The sequence below is a fragment of the Syngnathus leptorhynchus genome, chromosome 17 (assembly GCF_054491065.1).
Source record: "Syngnathus leptorhynchus isolate UIUO chromosome 17, UIUO_Slep, whole genome shotgun sequence".
Classification (NCBI taxonomy): domain Eukaryota; kingdom Metazoa; phylum Chordata; class Actinopteri; order Syngnathiformes; family Syngnathidae; genus Syngnathus; species Syngnathus leptorhynchus.
The window spans coordinates 8,893,640-8,907,749 of record NC_141211.1 but is presented as its reverse complement, the minus strand read 5'-3'; the positions used below and the strand labels follow the sequence as shown (position 1 = coordinate 8,907,749).

At 50.1% G+C, this 14,110-nt stretch overlaps 1 protein-coding gene across 4 annotated transcripts; it reads right to left on the bottom strand.

The window, feature by feature from the left end:
* Positions 1-2,395: 2,395 nt before the first annotated feature.
* capn5b (calpain 5b) lies at positions 2,396-13,291 on the bottom strand. Of its 4 annotated transcripts, none has more exons than XR_015068614.1 (11): positions 11,821-13,291; positions 8,233-8,399; positions 6,130-6,261; positions 4,919-5,127; positions 4,558-4,750; positions 3,985-4,178; positions 3,785-3,862; positions 3,455-3,650; positions 3,262-3,384; positions 2,865-2,972; positions 2,396-2,517 (listed from the first exon to the last, which is right to left on the bottom strand). XR_015068614.1 is itself a non-coding variant. In XM_085935380.1 (11 exons), exons 2-11 carry the CDS (start codon positions 8,395-8,397, stop codon positions 2,591-2,593), a joined length of 1,509 nt encoding a protein of 502 aa, XP_085791506.1. In that variant the 5' UTR covers positions 8,398-8,399; positions 11,821-13,291; the 3' UTR covers positions 2,467-2,590. The 4 variants fall into 4 exon arrangements, 2 of the variants coding, with proteins under 2 accessions (XP_085791506.1, XP_085791507.1); XM_085935380.1 differs by having other exon boundaries at positions 2,467-2,612; positions 2,865-3,061; XR_015068613.1 differs by having other exon boundaries at positions 2,496-2,612.
* Positions 13,292-14,110: the final 819 nt, after the last annotated feature.

Below are 14,110 nucleotides of genomic sequence, written 5' to 3'. Positions count from 1 at the left end.
TGAATTGATGATTCTCCCGAGGCGCATTAACAAAATAGCGGTTGAAACATCGGAGGGACTACGCCATTTTCAAAGAAATCTCGGTCGGAGCCATCTTCAACTTGGATGCAGCTCCGATACGACAGACTAAATTTGACTAGTGCGTCCGAACGGCGAGAGTTAAGGAAGACTCCAGCGCGCCACGAGGGTCTAAGTAGGCGTTGACTTGAAACGTGCAAAAAAAACACATCCAATTTCAAAGGGCCAGTTAGGAAAGTACGAGTGATGTTTCTCAATGCAAGAAAGCCTAAAGAGCCTCTTGCCGCTTGAAATGAGCCACACTCGATGAATCAATTGTCGAATTTAGGGCCCATCCTGAGAAATCAGACAGAATCAATAAGTGTCCAATGCAAAATCCTTGAATTACTCCAAAGGTTGTTGTTTTTTTGAAAGAGGCAATTGAACGCACCGTGGCACCATTTGTTTGGCAGGTTTTCTCCTCCTGTGCGGCAAAAGCAACATGAGCGTGAGGCGTGCGATGCCAATGCGGGCCCCTCTGTCGCTTTCGCGTCTTTCCTCCCAGAAGCAGATTTACAAGTGTCAGGCAGTGATGTTGTCTTTATGATGATGCGGCGGCGGCGGCGGCACCAGGGCGGCAGTGGTTTGCCACTCGGGGGCGGCGATTCGGGCCGCCGGGTTCGCCAGTGTGGCGGCCACAAAGGGTCACAAAGGAGCGAGGGCTGACAGGCTGCTCCTTGGTCCCGCAAAGCACTTGTTTACAAGGGAGGGGCTCCAAGATTAGACACTGCACGCTAAGCTACGACTGAAGAGATGTGCAGTACAGGTTGGGGAAAAAAAAGGCTTTCTAGGCCATGCGGTCGTCCACAGCGTTTGGCAAAAACGTGTCTTGCTTTGAACGTGAAGGAAGACAGGGGAGGCTGTTGGCTTGCTTCAGGGATGCCAAACACTGGACTGCGGCCACGGATACAAAATGTATCATCGGCATTAACAGGTGGGAGAGGCCTCGGAGTCAAAGTGTGTCTTCCGCAGGGATTCAGAAAGGGTGTCAAGTCAGCATAGCGACACGCTCGACGGGGCGTCGTCCCTGTTTCGGGAGGCTTGGGACTGAGCGGAAATGCCGGCCGGCCGGCCAGCTGGCCGGCCACCGGAGCACCGAGAAAGACAAGTGACACGCGGCAAAAGCTGAGCCGTGCCCCCCTCTCCTGCCCCGGCACAGACGCAGCCTTACAGACGCAGCCTCAAGGCAAGGCAAGGCAAGGCAAAGCCCTTGGAAACATTGGCACGCCAGTGCAGAAACGTCTGCATACGCATCACGCTTGCATCTTGTGCGGTGTTCACTTTACACCAAAATCCATCCGTCAAAAGCAAAACAACAGAAAGAGGAGACAAAGTGCTCCTCGCTGGCCTTTTTTTTTTTACCAGCGACGAAACACGAATCTTTCGTAAAATATAGGCCATTCAAATGTTAGTGTCAAGGTTGAAGAGAGTGGCAGGAAATAAGATAGAAAAAATGCAGAGGGAAACGAGAAAAGAAAAAACCCTTGCGGGCGGGGTGTGTGAAAGAAATAAAGGGGGAAAGAACTCGCCCAAAAAGTGGGAATAAATATGACATTTGCGAAGGGGAGAGGGGGGCGCTCAGATGTTGGTAAGTGTGGTGGAGGTGATGAGGCGCACGGTGAGCGTGCCGGGCAAGTCGCTGTCCTGCCGACTGCCTTTGTCGCGGAGGTGCAGCGTGTGCTGCTCCTGACGCTCGTTGGGGTCGCTCAACATCACCACCTGACCCAGGAAGGTGTCCACAATCATATTCTTGTTGTAGATCTGACCCCAAAGAGAGAGAGAGAGGGAGGCAGGCAGGCAGGCAGGCAGGTGGGTGGGAAGCAAAAAGAAGAAAAGAGTAGGCTTAGGAAGAATTGCAGTTTGAAAAAGAAACAGCCACAAGAAGCCGGCAAATACACACAACTCATCCAGACGTGGCCAAACGTGATTCTGGGCACTTTTGCCCGTTTGCAAGGGGACCACGCTATCTCTCTCCAGCTAGCTCGCCATTCGAGGCCTATCCGTCGGGTTGTGACGTCGGATGAAATAAGGAGGACCGAGTGAAAACAAGCAAATGACATTTGTGACATTTGAAGGGCTCCGACTCAGCCAAAGAACTTGACTCACCTCGATGTGGACTCCCTCTTTGGGCTTCTTGCGGTAGAACAGAGCCTTGACGTCAAAATTGGGGCAGCGGGTGTCCTTGAGAACCGGCGAGCGGACCCTTTCGCCTTCGCAGGTGATGATCACGTACGGGTCCAGCGCTAGAAGTGAAGACATTCTAGATTCTTATTTGATCAAATCTTATATATATGTAAACGGCTTGTTCTAGCGCTCAACTTAAATGAATTTCAATGACCTCCGTTGGAATCCTGTCCCTGCAGACCCTCAGCGTTGAGGACGTGGACCTGGGTGACCAGCTGTGGGTAGCCGCACATGCCCGTCCAGCAACTTTGAGGAGGCTCGTCCAGACTCAGCTCTCTGAAGCGAGTGAGCGGAAAAGGGAACGCGCCTGCGTGTCATTCCGTGGACGGTCGCCAGAGGACACTCTAAGCTAAGAGTGCTCACACCTGAGTCTTGAGGAAGGAAATTTGACATTTGCGTTCCAAAATTTTATCCATTTTCATTTTAGCCACGTCAAGTTGTATTTCCGGCTCTTTGCTTACTGCCGGACTTTTGCCGGCATGAGAAAGAAGGCAAAGGAAAGTCAAATGTTGGAGGTTCAAACCCATCCGTTTGACAATGGAGTCATGAAATTTGATTGAAAATCTATGACGATGTCATCCATATTATCGGACTTAATTTCAGAAGAAGAGAAAGTCCACTACTTGCAGTCCGAAGGCACGTCGGTGAAGACGCGGAGCAGAAAGTCTCCCCGCTGGCCCGGGTCAAAGGTGGTGGGGATGATGACATAGCGGCCCTCCTTCAGCTCCTTCCTGAGAAACACGCAGCGCGAGTTGATGTAGATGGAGCCGGCCACCTTCTGCTGGCTCGAGTGCATGCGGTACTTGCGGTTCAGCTCCACCTGAGGAAGCAAAGCGCGTGTCAGAAGGGAGGGAGGATGCTCGCGGCTGGCAAACATGGCTGGGACGGGACGGACGGACGGGGCGGGGGGAGGGAAGTCCGGTCTTGCCCGCTTAAGTCCGAGCGGCTGCTCCCGCAACCCGACCCCAGAGGAGCGCCAGAAAATGGATTTTCTGGGTCTGCTTTGTGACTTTTCTTTACCTGGTGGATATCAAAGCCGATGGCGAGGTTCTCCCCCTTGCCTTCTTTGGGCGTGGCTCTCTTCTCCTTCTGCTGCAAGCAGATCAGCACCTCGTCCTCCACCTTCTTCACGTCAAACACGTACTGGAGGGAGAGGGGAAGCGTAAAGCGCTGTGCCTTCAACGAATGTTGGTGACACATCATGGCATTGCACCTGAGGGTTCTGGAGGAAGGTGGCCTTGTGATTGATGCAGCCACCCGAGCGGTTACGCAGGGGATCCTGGCGGTGGAGCCAGGAACCCCGCATCACCTCCTCCTCCCACGTCTTGTGGATGCTCAGGTACGACGTATTGATGAGGCGGCACAGGATAAGGTCGGTGAAGTACTGGCAGAAGTCGTCAAAGGTCATCCTGGAGAGAGCCCAGAGGGGAAACATTTTTCATTCTTTCAATCCAAAAGACTTTTGACACCCACTGCACATGGCTTTAGCTTCTGATATTTTTAGAAATGTTGAATCGATGTGTTGGACATTTGTTTTCCTCACCAGAACTCGCCGTCGTCCTGCACGGTGACGCCAAGTTTCTCCCTCTCGCTCTTGCTCACCTTGTTCCACTCCTCCGAACTGCAAACAAAAAAACGTTGGGTCGGGCGCATCTTCTGGAATTATGCCAACGTTTGAGCGCCGCCTTTGTTAAGCATCAAGGGCGATTGTGCGGAATGTGGGTGACAAGTAGGGGAGGGAACCTGTCACTCCACGGGCCGCTCCACTCCTTCTCTCCCCACGGGTTCCTCATGCGAATCATGTGGAGCTTCTCCGACTTGAAATACGCCAGAAGTCCGTGGCCCAGGCGCACTTTGCGGACGTCGGTCACGGCGTAGGCGTGGCCTTTGACGAGGCCGCAGTCCAGCCGCGCCTCCATGTCCTCCACCGTGGCTGCCTGGGAAAGCAAATGTGCACAATCAGACACATCCAGAGAAGCGATCCGTGCTCCTTGACTGATGGGGGGGGGGGGGTTCCTCAGGGATGACTACTCGGACACCACCTTTTTCCTTGCCATCTGTGCTCTTTGACTGACGGAGGAGGGTGCCTCAGGGATGACTTCTTGGACATCTCCTTTTCCTTTGCAACCCGTGCTCCTTGACTGACGGGTGATTCAGGGATGACTTCTCCGACACCTCCTTTTTCCTTTATTTTTATTACCTACTGTGCTTGGACTCGTGCACGAGCCTCCTAATACTGACCGATTGAGATGTTTGGATCGGATAGAGATGTTTGGCATTCAGCAAGTTTTGTTGCAAAAAGCAGAGTACGCTTACCCTAATGGAGCAGCTAATAAGGCCATCTCGGTTGTGCACTTTGAGGACTCTTTCAAACAACTGATTGCGGGCCGCCTCGTCCGTTGACATTTGGGCCTCCAGCAGGTCCACGGGCTCCGAGACCCCGCCCGTGAAGTCCACCAGCGCATCCGCCGTATTGCCGCCGTCCAGAGCCTCGTAGCAGCCATACACCCTGAGAGAGAGAAAAACAAGTCCGTCAGGCCTGTCCTGGAACGAATGAATGAGCGGCAATGAGCCGAGCGGCTAACAAATGCTCTCACTTACTCTCACGAACAACCGAGCTTATGACTCGTCTGCACTTACTTCGTAAACTCGCCGTAACACAGCTGGGGGAACTAACTTGGCGTATGCCTTCTCCACCAAGGCGCTCCAGAACTCATTGCTGTCGTTGGAATGACAGTAGACCAGCTGGTTTTCAACGGTGGGCAGTCGGTCGTCAATCACCACGTCCACCCACTCGCCGAAGCGCCAGAAGCGGAAGTGGAAAATGCCGCCGTAGGAGTCGGGCTTCTCTGTGTCCCACTCCTGCTCCTTCCAGTCAGGAATCACCTGAAAAGGAAGCGGGGGGGCGAGGAGTCGCTTAGCCAAACAGACAGCTGCCCGTCGATGGCCAATCACGCTTTATGACCGCCGTGCGTGGTAAAGTAACTACAAACATGAAGCCAGTGTTCTCCTATCCAAAGTAAATGAGAACAAAGATTTCCCTCTAATTGACGCCGTCTCTCAATTAGATGGCAGGCAGATACAAAAAGGCCTCGCTCCAAGAGTCCCTCGCTCAATTCGATCGATACACCAAACAGAAGTGTCGAGCAGCCTCTCGGATGGATTTTCAGGTCTTACCGCCGATGATCCTTTGCAATCGTTCACAGAGCGACTCGTGACAAAAACAAAAGAAAGCAAAGCAAAACCTAAAGCCGGCAATGCCACATGAGCAAACGTCGCCAGAGGACGCCTGCGGGTTGGATTCCCGCGCGGGTGCCACGTATTCCAAGCAAACTGAGGCAAGCGCCGCCACCACCCCGAGGACGAAAGCCAAATGTCACCAGACCTTGTTGCCAGGCGTCTTTGGCGGTTAAGACGCGGCACCACACGGTGCACACTGAGCCACTCCTCTCTTTTGCCCGAAGGCTTCTGTGGAGCCTCGTTTGACGTTTGTATTTCTACCCGGGTAGCTGGAAATACGTAGTTCACGCCGTCATTGTCTGTGAATCTAAGTCAAAGCTGTTTCTTTCAAATCCATCATTAAGCAGACTGTGTATAATGCTGCAAAGGCTTACTCATTAAACGGACTTTTTAGGAATCATGTCTGTGTCCGTGTGAGCGCTTCTTCTAAGCTGGCGCAAAAAGTTTCAGTACCACCGGATGACGCAATTGTGGATTCAAAAAGACTTTGAATGACTGGGATTTTTTCAGGATTTGGTTCCACAAAGCACCCGGATGGCCGGCTTACAATCGACGGCTCATCTGCTCGACAAAGAATTTCTTCACAGTGAAGAAGTCATCTTCACATGTACTAATGCAGCGGTCCCCAACCCCCGGTCCGCTGCTCACCTTTTGCCATAGTGACTCTCTGGAGGCCAAACTGGAGCAGGCCGCCACAAACCAGCAATTGCCCAGCTGGCCCTGGTGGAGGTCGTGAGCGCTGATGCCGTCCACAAACAGGTGAGGATCCTCGCACAGCTCCTGCATGCGTGGGCAAAAAAGAAAGGGCTTCTTCATTGGCAACATTCAAAGACAGACGTGATTGGATTTGGAAGAAACAGGCCGGGTTAATGCAACGGCTGATTTTTGGACTTTGGTGCTGTCTTGTGTCATCTCAGGCTTGCGTGTGTGCAAAATGTGTGGCGAGCGAACTGTGTATATACAGCGGAAGGAATCACTTTTGGTCCCATGCAACTTCACATAGAGGGAGTGGGTGGTTGTTAACAAAGGCAGGCCAGACCGGCGCATGCGTCTTCTGCTGACATGGAGGAGACCTTAAATGCGTTTGTGAAATCACATTTAGCCAGCCAGCCAGCCAGCCAGCGAGCGCACGTGTCCAGGTCCGTTTGGGGCATCTGCGTGGTCTTTGGTTACATGCTCAATTAGCTGCTGCGGTGTTTTTTCTCTCACACACACTCGCGTTGTGCAAGTTGGGCTCAGAAGCTGACTGTTTACAGAGAGCCCGCCGCCTCCCTTTTTTGTCCATGTTGCACTTTTTTGTACAAATGCATTAAAAACAAGGATGACTCAGCAGAGGCGATACAGAATGTAGCTTATTTATGATGTCAGAATGGCCCCTCCTCACTGACGCTGCCCGACCCGGCGACGACTGTTTGTAGAACAGCTAAGGTTTCATTCCGCGGCGGCATCAATTGTCGCATAGAGAGTGGCTCTTCCCGACCAAATGAAGGGGGGGGGGAAGAGTATTAAAAGAGTATTGATGGCAACGCGGCCTTCGCAGATGGCAAAGTAATGCCGATGTCGTGGCTGAGCGCCATCTAATTATTTACCCGCTCACTGGCTCGCTCTGCAGTCGGCACCATGCATCCATCCATCCATCCATCCATCCATCCATCCATCCATCCATCCATCCATCCATCCATCCATCCATCAGCCCTGGAGACAAAGTGCCCACCGTATTGCAAACACTTGCTAAACATGCCCACAAGGCAACAGGAATGACCTGAGTGTGTCCTGTCGTGACTGTCCTCGATGAGGGCGAGGGCGGAATGGAGACGCTATACTGGCGCAAGATGTTTTCAACAAATTGGACAAGGAAAAATGGTCATGTGGCAGCTCAGTGAGATGGCTCCGGATGAGGAAGCGCCTACACTTTATGCCGCCACCGGCCGGGACTTTGGCCCCTTTTTTCATGGAGAGAAGAGGAAAAAATACGTTTTTTTCCCCCACAAAAATGCCCGACCCCTCCACCCTACACTTTCAATGTCTGGAATATTTGCTTCTCTCTGGGCCACTACATGTCAGTGGTTTGCTGTTAAACTTGATGATTGTGCACTTTGGGTGGCCATTAGGAGGAAGACGGGGAAACCCGCTTAATGCTTCCCGTGGAACTAATGTACGCTGGGGTGAACTTGTGTGGTAAATGTCCATTATTGCTCTGGCGGTAGTGCTCATTCGGGCTCGGTTATTAAAAGGAACATTAGTCTAACCTTCTTGCGAGAGTGCAGTTGTTATCTACTTAAGCCGAGGAATGAATAGAGGGAATAGCGTTTATCTAGGCGTGTAAAGATCGAGGCAAAATCAAACGCACGTCATTTAATCCTGTCGAAATGCTACAGCGCACCTAGTTCGGCTCCTCCGTGTTTTTCTCATCTCACGGCGTTCAGTCCGCGTGACTGACGTCTGCGCAGAGCGAAACACATCATCTCTGTGACCCAGTTTCCATGGCAATGCGTGCCACCGCTGCAAAAAGAGGCTACTCCATCCGCAACGACATCATCGGTGCGCTTGGACGATTACCCATTATGCTCATCGGGGAGTCGAGCGCAATACTACAACATAAGACACGGGGGCTAAGCTAACGTAAGCATGTGTGCTTATTTTCTCAAATTTGACCCGTGTACTTGACGCCGAATCAGAGAAACGCACGTGTGCTTGCTTGTTTGTTTTGAAGCATTTGGTCCGAGCGGAGGATTGTTTGGAGGGACTCACCCGCGGTCTCTTCCACACCACGCGTCCGATCCTGTTGCCCAGATAGAAGAGCGAGTTGTCGATGGCGGGGAAGCGGGGGTCCTCGAAGAGCAGGCCACTCTGCAGGCACTGCCTCTTCAGGGTGGAGTACTGCTGCCCCTCGAAGGCCTTCACCGACACGAACATGCCTGCGGCACAGGGGAGGATGTTTTAAAAAAGCAACCATCCGTCCATCCAACTTCTTCCGCTTATCAGAAAGCCCGGACTTCCCAAAGCACAGCAGGGACAAATTCCGCAGGCGCAAGGAGATTGGTCACCTGAGAAAATGAGCGCAAAGTGTCGTTAAATGATTTCTTCTGTTTTCCAACAGCTCCACCCACTCTTGGCTTGACTGACATCTCCATCATTAGCCATCTCGGCGGGAACTAAAGGTCCTGTTGTGAGTGAACCTGAATCTTCGAGATTCCCAATGATTAATCCGTCTCCCGACGTCCTCCGGGGCCTAATTATCACAGTTACGCAGAGAGGAAGACATCGATTGATAACGGGGCCGGCCGGGCCGCTCTCAAATGGAGCCGTCTCGATCAATAACCGTGCCACTCTCTACCATTTACCCTAATTTGTCTCTGGCAAATGCCACTGGTCAATCTTGTGAATTTCGATACTGACGTCATACCTGGACGGTTGCGCTAGCGTCGACATATCGAATTGATTCGAGTGAGGCTGGACTTCCGAGCGTGCAAACTCCATAAACATTGGAGTGCAAAGACCAACTCTTGGACCAATGTATTTTGCCTGGAATTAATTTGAGGACAACTAGTGCAGGAGACTTCCGTTAACAGTCACCGTTGATGCTTTTGAGAGGAGCCGTGACAACCAAACAAACTGGACGTAACAGCAATTTTCCTCGCTGGGAAGGGTGATTATAACGACAACCGTCAAATCAAGCAAGCAGGTAGGCAGTGTCACATTGCGGCTGGCCTCTGAGTGTGTACTGCTGTTTGGGGGGGGGGCGAGTGATTGAGTCTGCTTCCACTGTCAGACTGATTAAACTTGTAGCCGTGAAGAAGGAGCAGTAATGCACCAAAGACAGTGAACGAGAGAGAGAGAGAGAGAGAGAGAGAGAGAGAGAGAGAGAGAGAGAGAGAGAGAGAGAGAGAGAGAGAGACAGAGAGAGACAGAGAAAGAGAAAGAGAGACAGACAGACAGACAGACAGACAGAGAGAGACAGAGAGAGAGAGACAGAGAGACAGAGAGAGAGAGACACACGTTCCAACACATCAGACCTCATCTACCCTGCAACTGAGGTCGGAGGCAGAGGCTGTGGCGGCGGCAGCGACGGGCTATCCCAGGCTTTCCATCCTCCCACCGCAGTTGGCTCCTCCCACCCTCTGCGGCAGCAACATCTCCCACCGCTGGCCCAAATGCAGGCTTGGCCCCGACATTGCCTGGCTCCTTGGTGATCGCCCGTACATTCCGAAGCCAAATTAACCCCTGCGTAAACCCATCTGATTGATTACCAGAGGAGGCCTTCGAATCCTCACATTATCGAGCCGTGTCAATAGTGTGAGCGGCATTAGCAGCATTTTTGCAAATGTAATTTGCTTGACTTTCAAATAATATCGGCAAAACACTCTACTTCAAAACGCAGCGTAATATTAGGCTGTCATTTCAGAGAGCGCAAATGTATTTTGGCCAGAAAATGTATGTTTATTATATTATGCCTTTAAACTGATCGCTTTGGACCTCTGTCTAAAAAAAAAAAGCTCTTAGTTGAGCAATTGTTAAATAATGAAAGAGACGATCATTAAAATAAAAATAAATAAATGGAAACTTTTAAATGAACCGGTCGGTAGTCGGGAAAGCAATGATGCGTGGGACAAAGAGGAAGCCATTAAATTTTGGGGCCATTTAAGATTGATATTTTCACAATGAAGGTCGATAAAGACACCTCGGCTGTTTAGAACGGAGGCAGCAGAAGCGACAAATCACACTTCAGTGGGGCAAATAAAGTCACGCTTCAAACCGTTCTGCCCACATACAGAGAAGAGAAAGTCGACACTCTACACTCCCATGCACCCTCGAGGATCCTGCCGAGGGTGTAGAGCTGCTCCACTGTTCCACGGCCAGGACGAAAGCCACACCGCTCCTCCTGAATCCGAGGCTCGACCTCCCGACGGATCCTCCTCTCCAGCACCCCTGAATAGACCTTACCGGGGAGGCTGAGGAGTGTGATTCCCCTGTAATTGGAACACACCCTCCGGTCCGGTCGCCCTTCTTAAAGAGGGGAACCACCACCCCAGTCTGCCAATCCAGAGGCACCGTCCCCGATGTCCACGCAATGCTGTAGAGGCGTGTCAGCCACGACAGCCCCACAACATCCAGCGCCTTTAAGAACTCCGGGCGGATCTCATCCACCCCCGGGGGGCCTTGCCACCGTGGAGTTTTTTTTAACTACCTCAGTGACTTTGAGAACAAAATCAATTATTTCAAAAACATTTCCAACATTCGTGGCATATTGTTATGCCCGGTCAAGCGAGTCACGTGACGAGAGTACGAACCAGGAAGCGAGAGTTGAGTGCGAGAGTTGCGATTAAGAAGCTGTCATAAAGTTGAGTGTCTAAACGTTACGGAGTGATCTCTCTTCGCTGCAACAAAACAACACACCATGAAAGTCAACGATAACAAACAATAAAGGAAAAACAGAGAGCTGAGATAATGACGTGCTTGCACAAGTGTGCACACCCTCTTGCAACTTGGGGTGTGGCTGAATGACCCACTCAGTCACTTAGTCAGACTCGGCATACAATTAAAGTGCTTCTGGTTAACCCCAAATATACCTCCGATGTTCCAGTCTGTAAGATTACAAGCATCTTTAGCTTTATTTTCTCTGATAAAAAAACCTCAAATGTTCTCCTTTTTAAAAATAAACAAAACAATAAATCTATCCGCCGCCAAATAAATGCCAGCTTGTTCTCCGTGCTGTGTCTACGCATGCACTTAATGTGTCCATGTCCGTCTTCCCTGCTCTCTCAGTGCTGTGCACAACGATGCACTTAGTTCGCAGGATAACTAATTCATTACTTGTGGACGGCTGCAAAAGATCACACAATTTCTTTAGTGAAGGAAGAAAATCCTCACTTTAACAAGATTCCTCTGGGCATGATCTCATAGGATGGTGCCCAATCAAGCAAATTGGGTAAGAATTTCAGGAAAGAATGAAGGTGAGGCATTTTTGTTTGTTGGTGTGCGGTGAGATTTTCGCATGTGCTTTGGCCCAGTAAAGATGGGAAAACACTGGATTATTGGATGTCTATAATATTCCTGTCAAGTAGTGATATTTTTCTCTTTATCTTCTTTGAGTCAGTGCTGGAGGAAAAAAATCGAATTGAAACAATAGCATAGTGCTCCTATTACATATATTCTGCTATATTATGCACATTAGTGGTGTGTTTCTGTATCCTGTGATTTGTAAGTAGAAATAATGAAGCAGTGAGTAGGTAAGTAATAGCGTGGTTCTCCTGCGATTTTCGGAGCCGCTCCACCGTCGCATCCCCCCTCGCGAGCACCTGCGCCCCCGGCGACGCGATACGTCGAGCGCTCGGTTACCTGCACAAAGGCCTCTCCCGCGGCAACGCGGTTCCCTCTCTCTCTCTCTCTCTCTTGGGTCCTCCTCCGGGGGTTAGGGGGTGGTGGGGAGTCCAGCGGGTCCGACACTCGCTCTCCGCGGGGGAGGGGGGCTGGCCGGTACCTCGCCTCACTCCCTGCCTGGTCCTCTCCTCCGCCGGAGCACCGCTCTCCTCCGCCTCCGCCAAAAGCAAGAGTCAAGCTGGCGTGTATCACTCCGCGGTGACATCGGACGTCTACTGGATTCTCAAATCATGAAACATTGTACAATATTTTAATATGCTTTAAAGAAATCATGCATATTATTGACGTGAAAATTAATTATAAACACCGAAAAAGCATTTTATAAGGTCAGTCTTATCCCGAAATGGAAAACTTCAGCGCTAGCTTGCTGAGCTAACGTTTCCATTAAAAAATACTTAACACTCGATGCTTTGTCCTACTGAATTAGAGAAGGCTCATTAGTCAAGCGCTAGTATATTTCCCAATGCTGACTGACAGTCACGAAGCCCCTAAAATTGGCATTATACTGTCCCTTATCCCTTAAAGGTTGTGGCTGATGGTTTAGCGGTACCCTCGCCTGTCTTGTGTTCAGGCACCGTGAGTTCGCTTCCCACATGTGACGGTTTGTGTTTTCCTTCAAAATCGTCTTGAATGTATTTTGAAAGCAACCTCCAGGAAGTCGTCTGTTGAGGGAAAGCAGACAGTCCGGTGGTCATGCGCGGAGCCGAGCGGCCTGCTCAAATCCTGCAATATACTGTGATTAATAACCGAGCCGTCTAATTAAAGTGGGGCCAGTTACCTTCTGTCTACATTAGAAAACAAAGAATGTCAATCTGCATCTCTGCCTTCCTGACCCCGTCCGTATCGTTTTTTCTGCCCTCAGACGCTCTTTTTATTCATCCATTCATCCTTTCTTCCTTTGCCAAATTTGCTTTTATGCCTTCCATCCACGCCAGACTTGCCTTTTCTTCTTTCACAATCGCATCTTTCTTTCTTTCTTTCTTTCTTTCCGTAAACTGCTACTCTGCTTTCCCTGCCTACTTGTCCGCAAGAAACAGCCATCAAAACTGCGGTATAATTTTAAAGCTTTGCTCTGACGCCCCCTTCTGGCTTCCGGGATTCACCAGATAAACGGAACGTCCTGGAAACAGGACTGTAACTGCATCTGAGGCAGTATTTTAGCTCCAAGTATTTGGGTTCATACATTAAGAATTTTGGTTCATAACTTAATCATTTATTTCCTATCTAGCGAATTTTGGTTCCTACCTATATTAATGGTGATCAATGAGGCGGAGCGATTGCTCTGAGTCGTTTCAAACTGACCCGTTTTGGTAACGGACCACCGGCGAAAATCTCCGCGAGGAAAGGCCAGTTTGTTTTGCTGAGCTGTTGACTAGCCAAGTTATCGTTTTCTTTATCATGAAGAAACAAAGCCTTACTAACCACCTCTCACGCCTGTATATGCAGCTAATAGGTTCTCACGGTCTGTAAAGGATGGTCTGTCAAGTCAACACAAACCAGATCAGTTGCAAAAGAACTTGAAGCTGTCTTCTATATACGAGAGTTAGTCAAGTGAGAACCTATTAGCTGCATATACAGGCGTGCGAGGTGGTTAGTAAGGCTTTGTTTCTTCATTTTAAAGAAAACTTAACTATAACTTGGCTAGTCAACAGCTTAGAAAAACAAACTGGCTTTTCCTCGCGGAGATTTTCGCCGGTGGTCCGTCACTAAACCGGTTAGTTTAGTCAGTCACTAAACTGAGTGAACGATTCCTTCAAAAGAACGGATCTTTTCAGTGAACGAGAGTGAACGAAGGACTTCCGAAAGTGATTCGTTCTTTTTTCAGTTCATGTGACTTCAACCAGTAGGTGTCAATCATGCGTATTGAAGCTGGTGCCACCTCGTCGTAAAATAAAACAAAGAAGAAAATAACGAAACTTTCCGTTCACGAACGAGTCGTGAATTGCATTTCCCGTTCATCAACGAATCAGTGAGTGATTTTTATATTCCGGTTCCGGTTATATTCCTCGCGAGTAAAGCAATTACTGGTTGTCTTCTCTCTGTTTCAGTGGGTCAACGAATGCCTGATGGTGCTTAGACCTGACAGCTACCTCGGCTAAAAAACTACAAATATGTCGACCGGAAAGGGAGGCACACCTCTTCCGGCCTAGAGGGAGTGGGGTATGAAGCATCTCATTTGCATTTAGAGAGACCGCACCAAAACAGCTTGCTCTGAGCCGTACCTCAGAACAAGTATAAAAAAGGGACC

Excerpts from the sequence above, each read along its gene's own strand:
- capn5b (XM_085935380.1), bottom strand. The coding sequence starts at position 8,397 with ATGTTCGTGTCGGTGAAGGCCTTCGAGGGGCAGCAGTACTCCACCCTG. Across the intron at positions 4,751-4,918 it reads GTGGAGAAGGCATACGCCAA|GGTGTATGGCTGCTACGAGG; the intron begins GTTAGTTCCCCC and ends TCTCTCTCTCAG. Across the intron at positions 3,385-3,454 it reads CCTTCCTCCAGAACCCTCAG|TACGTGTTTGACGTGAAGAA; the intron begins GTGCAATGCCAT and ends CTCTCCCTCCAG.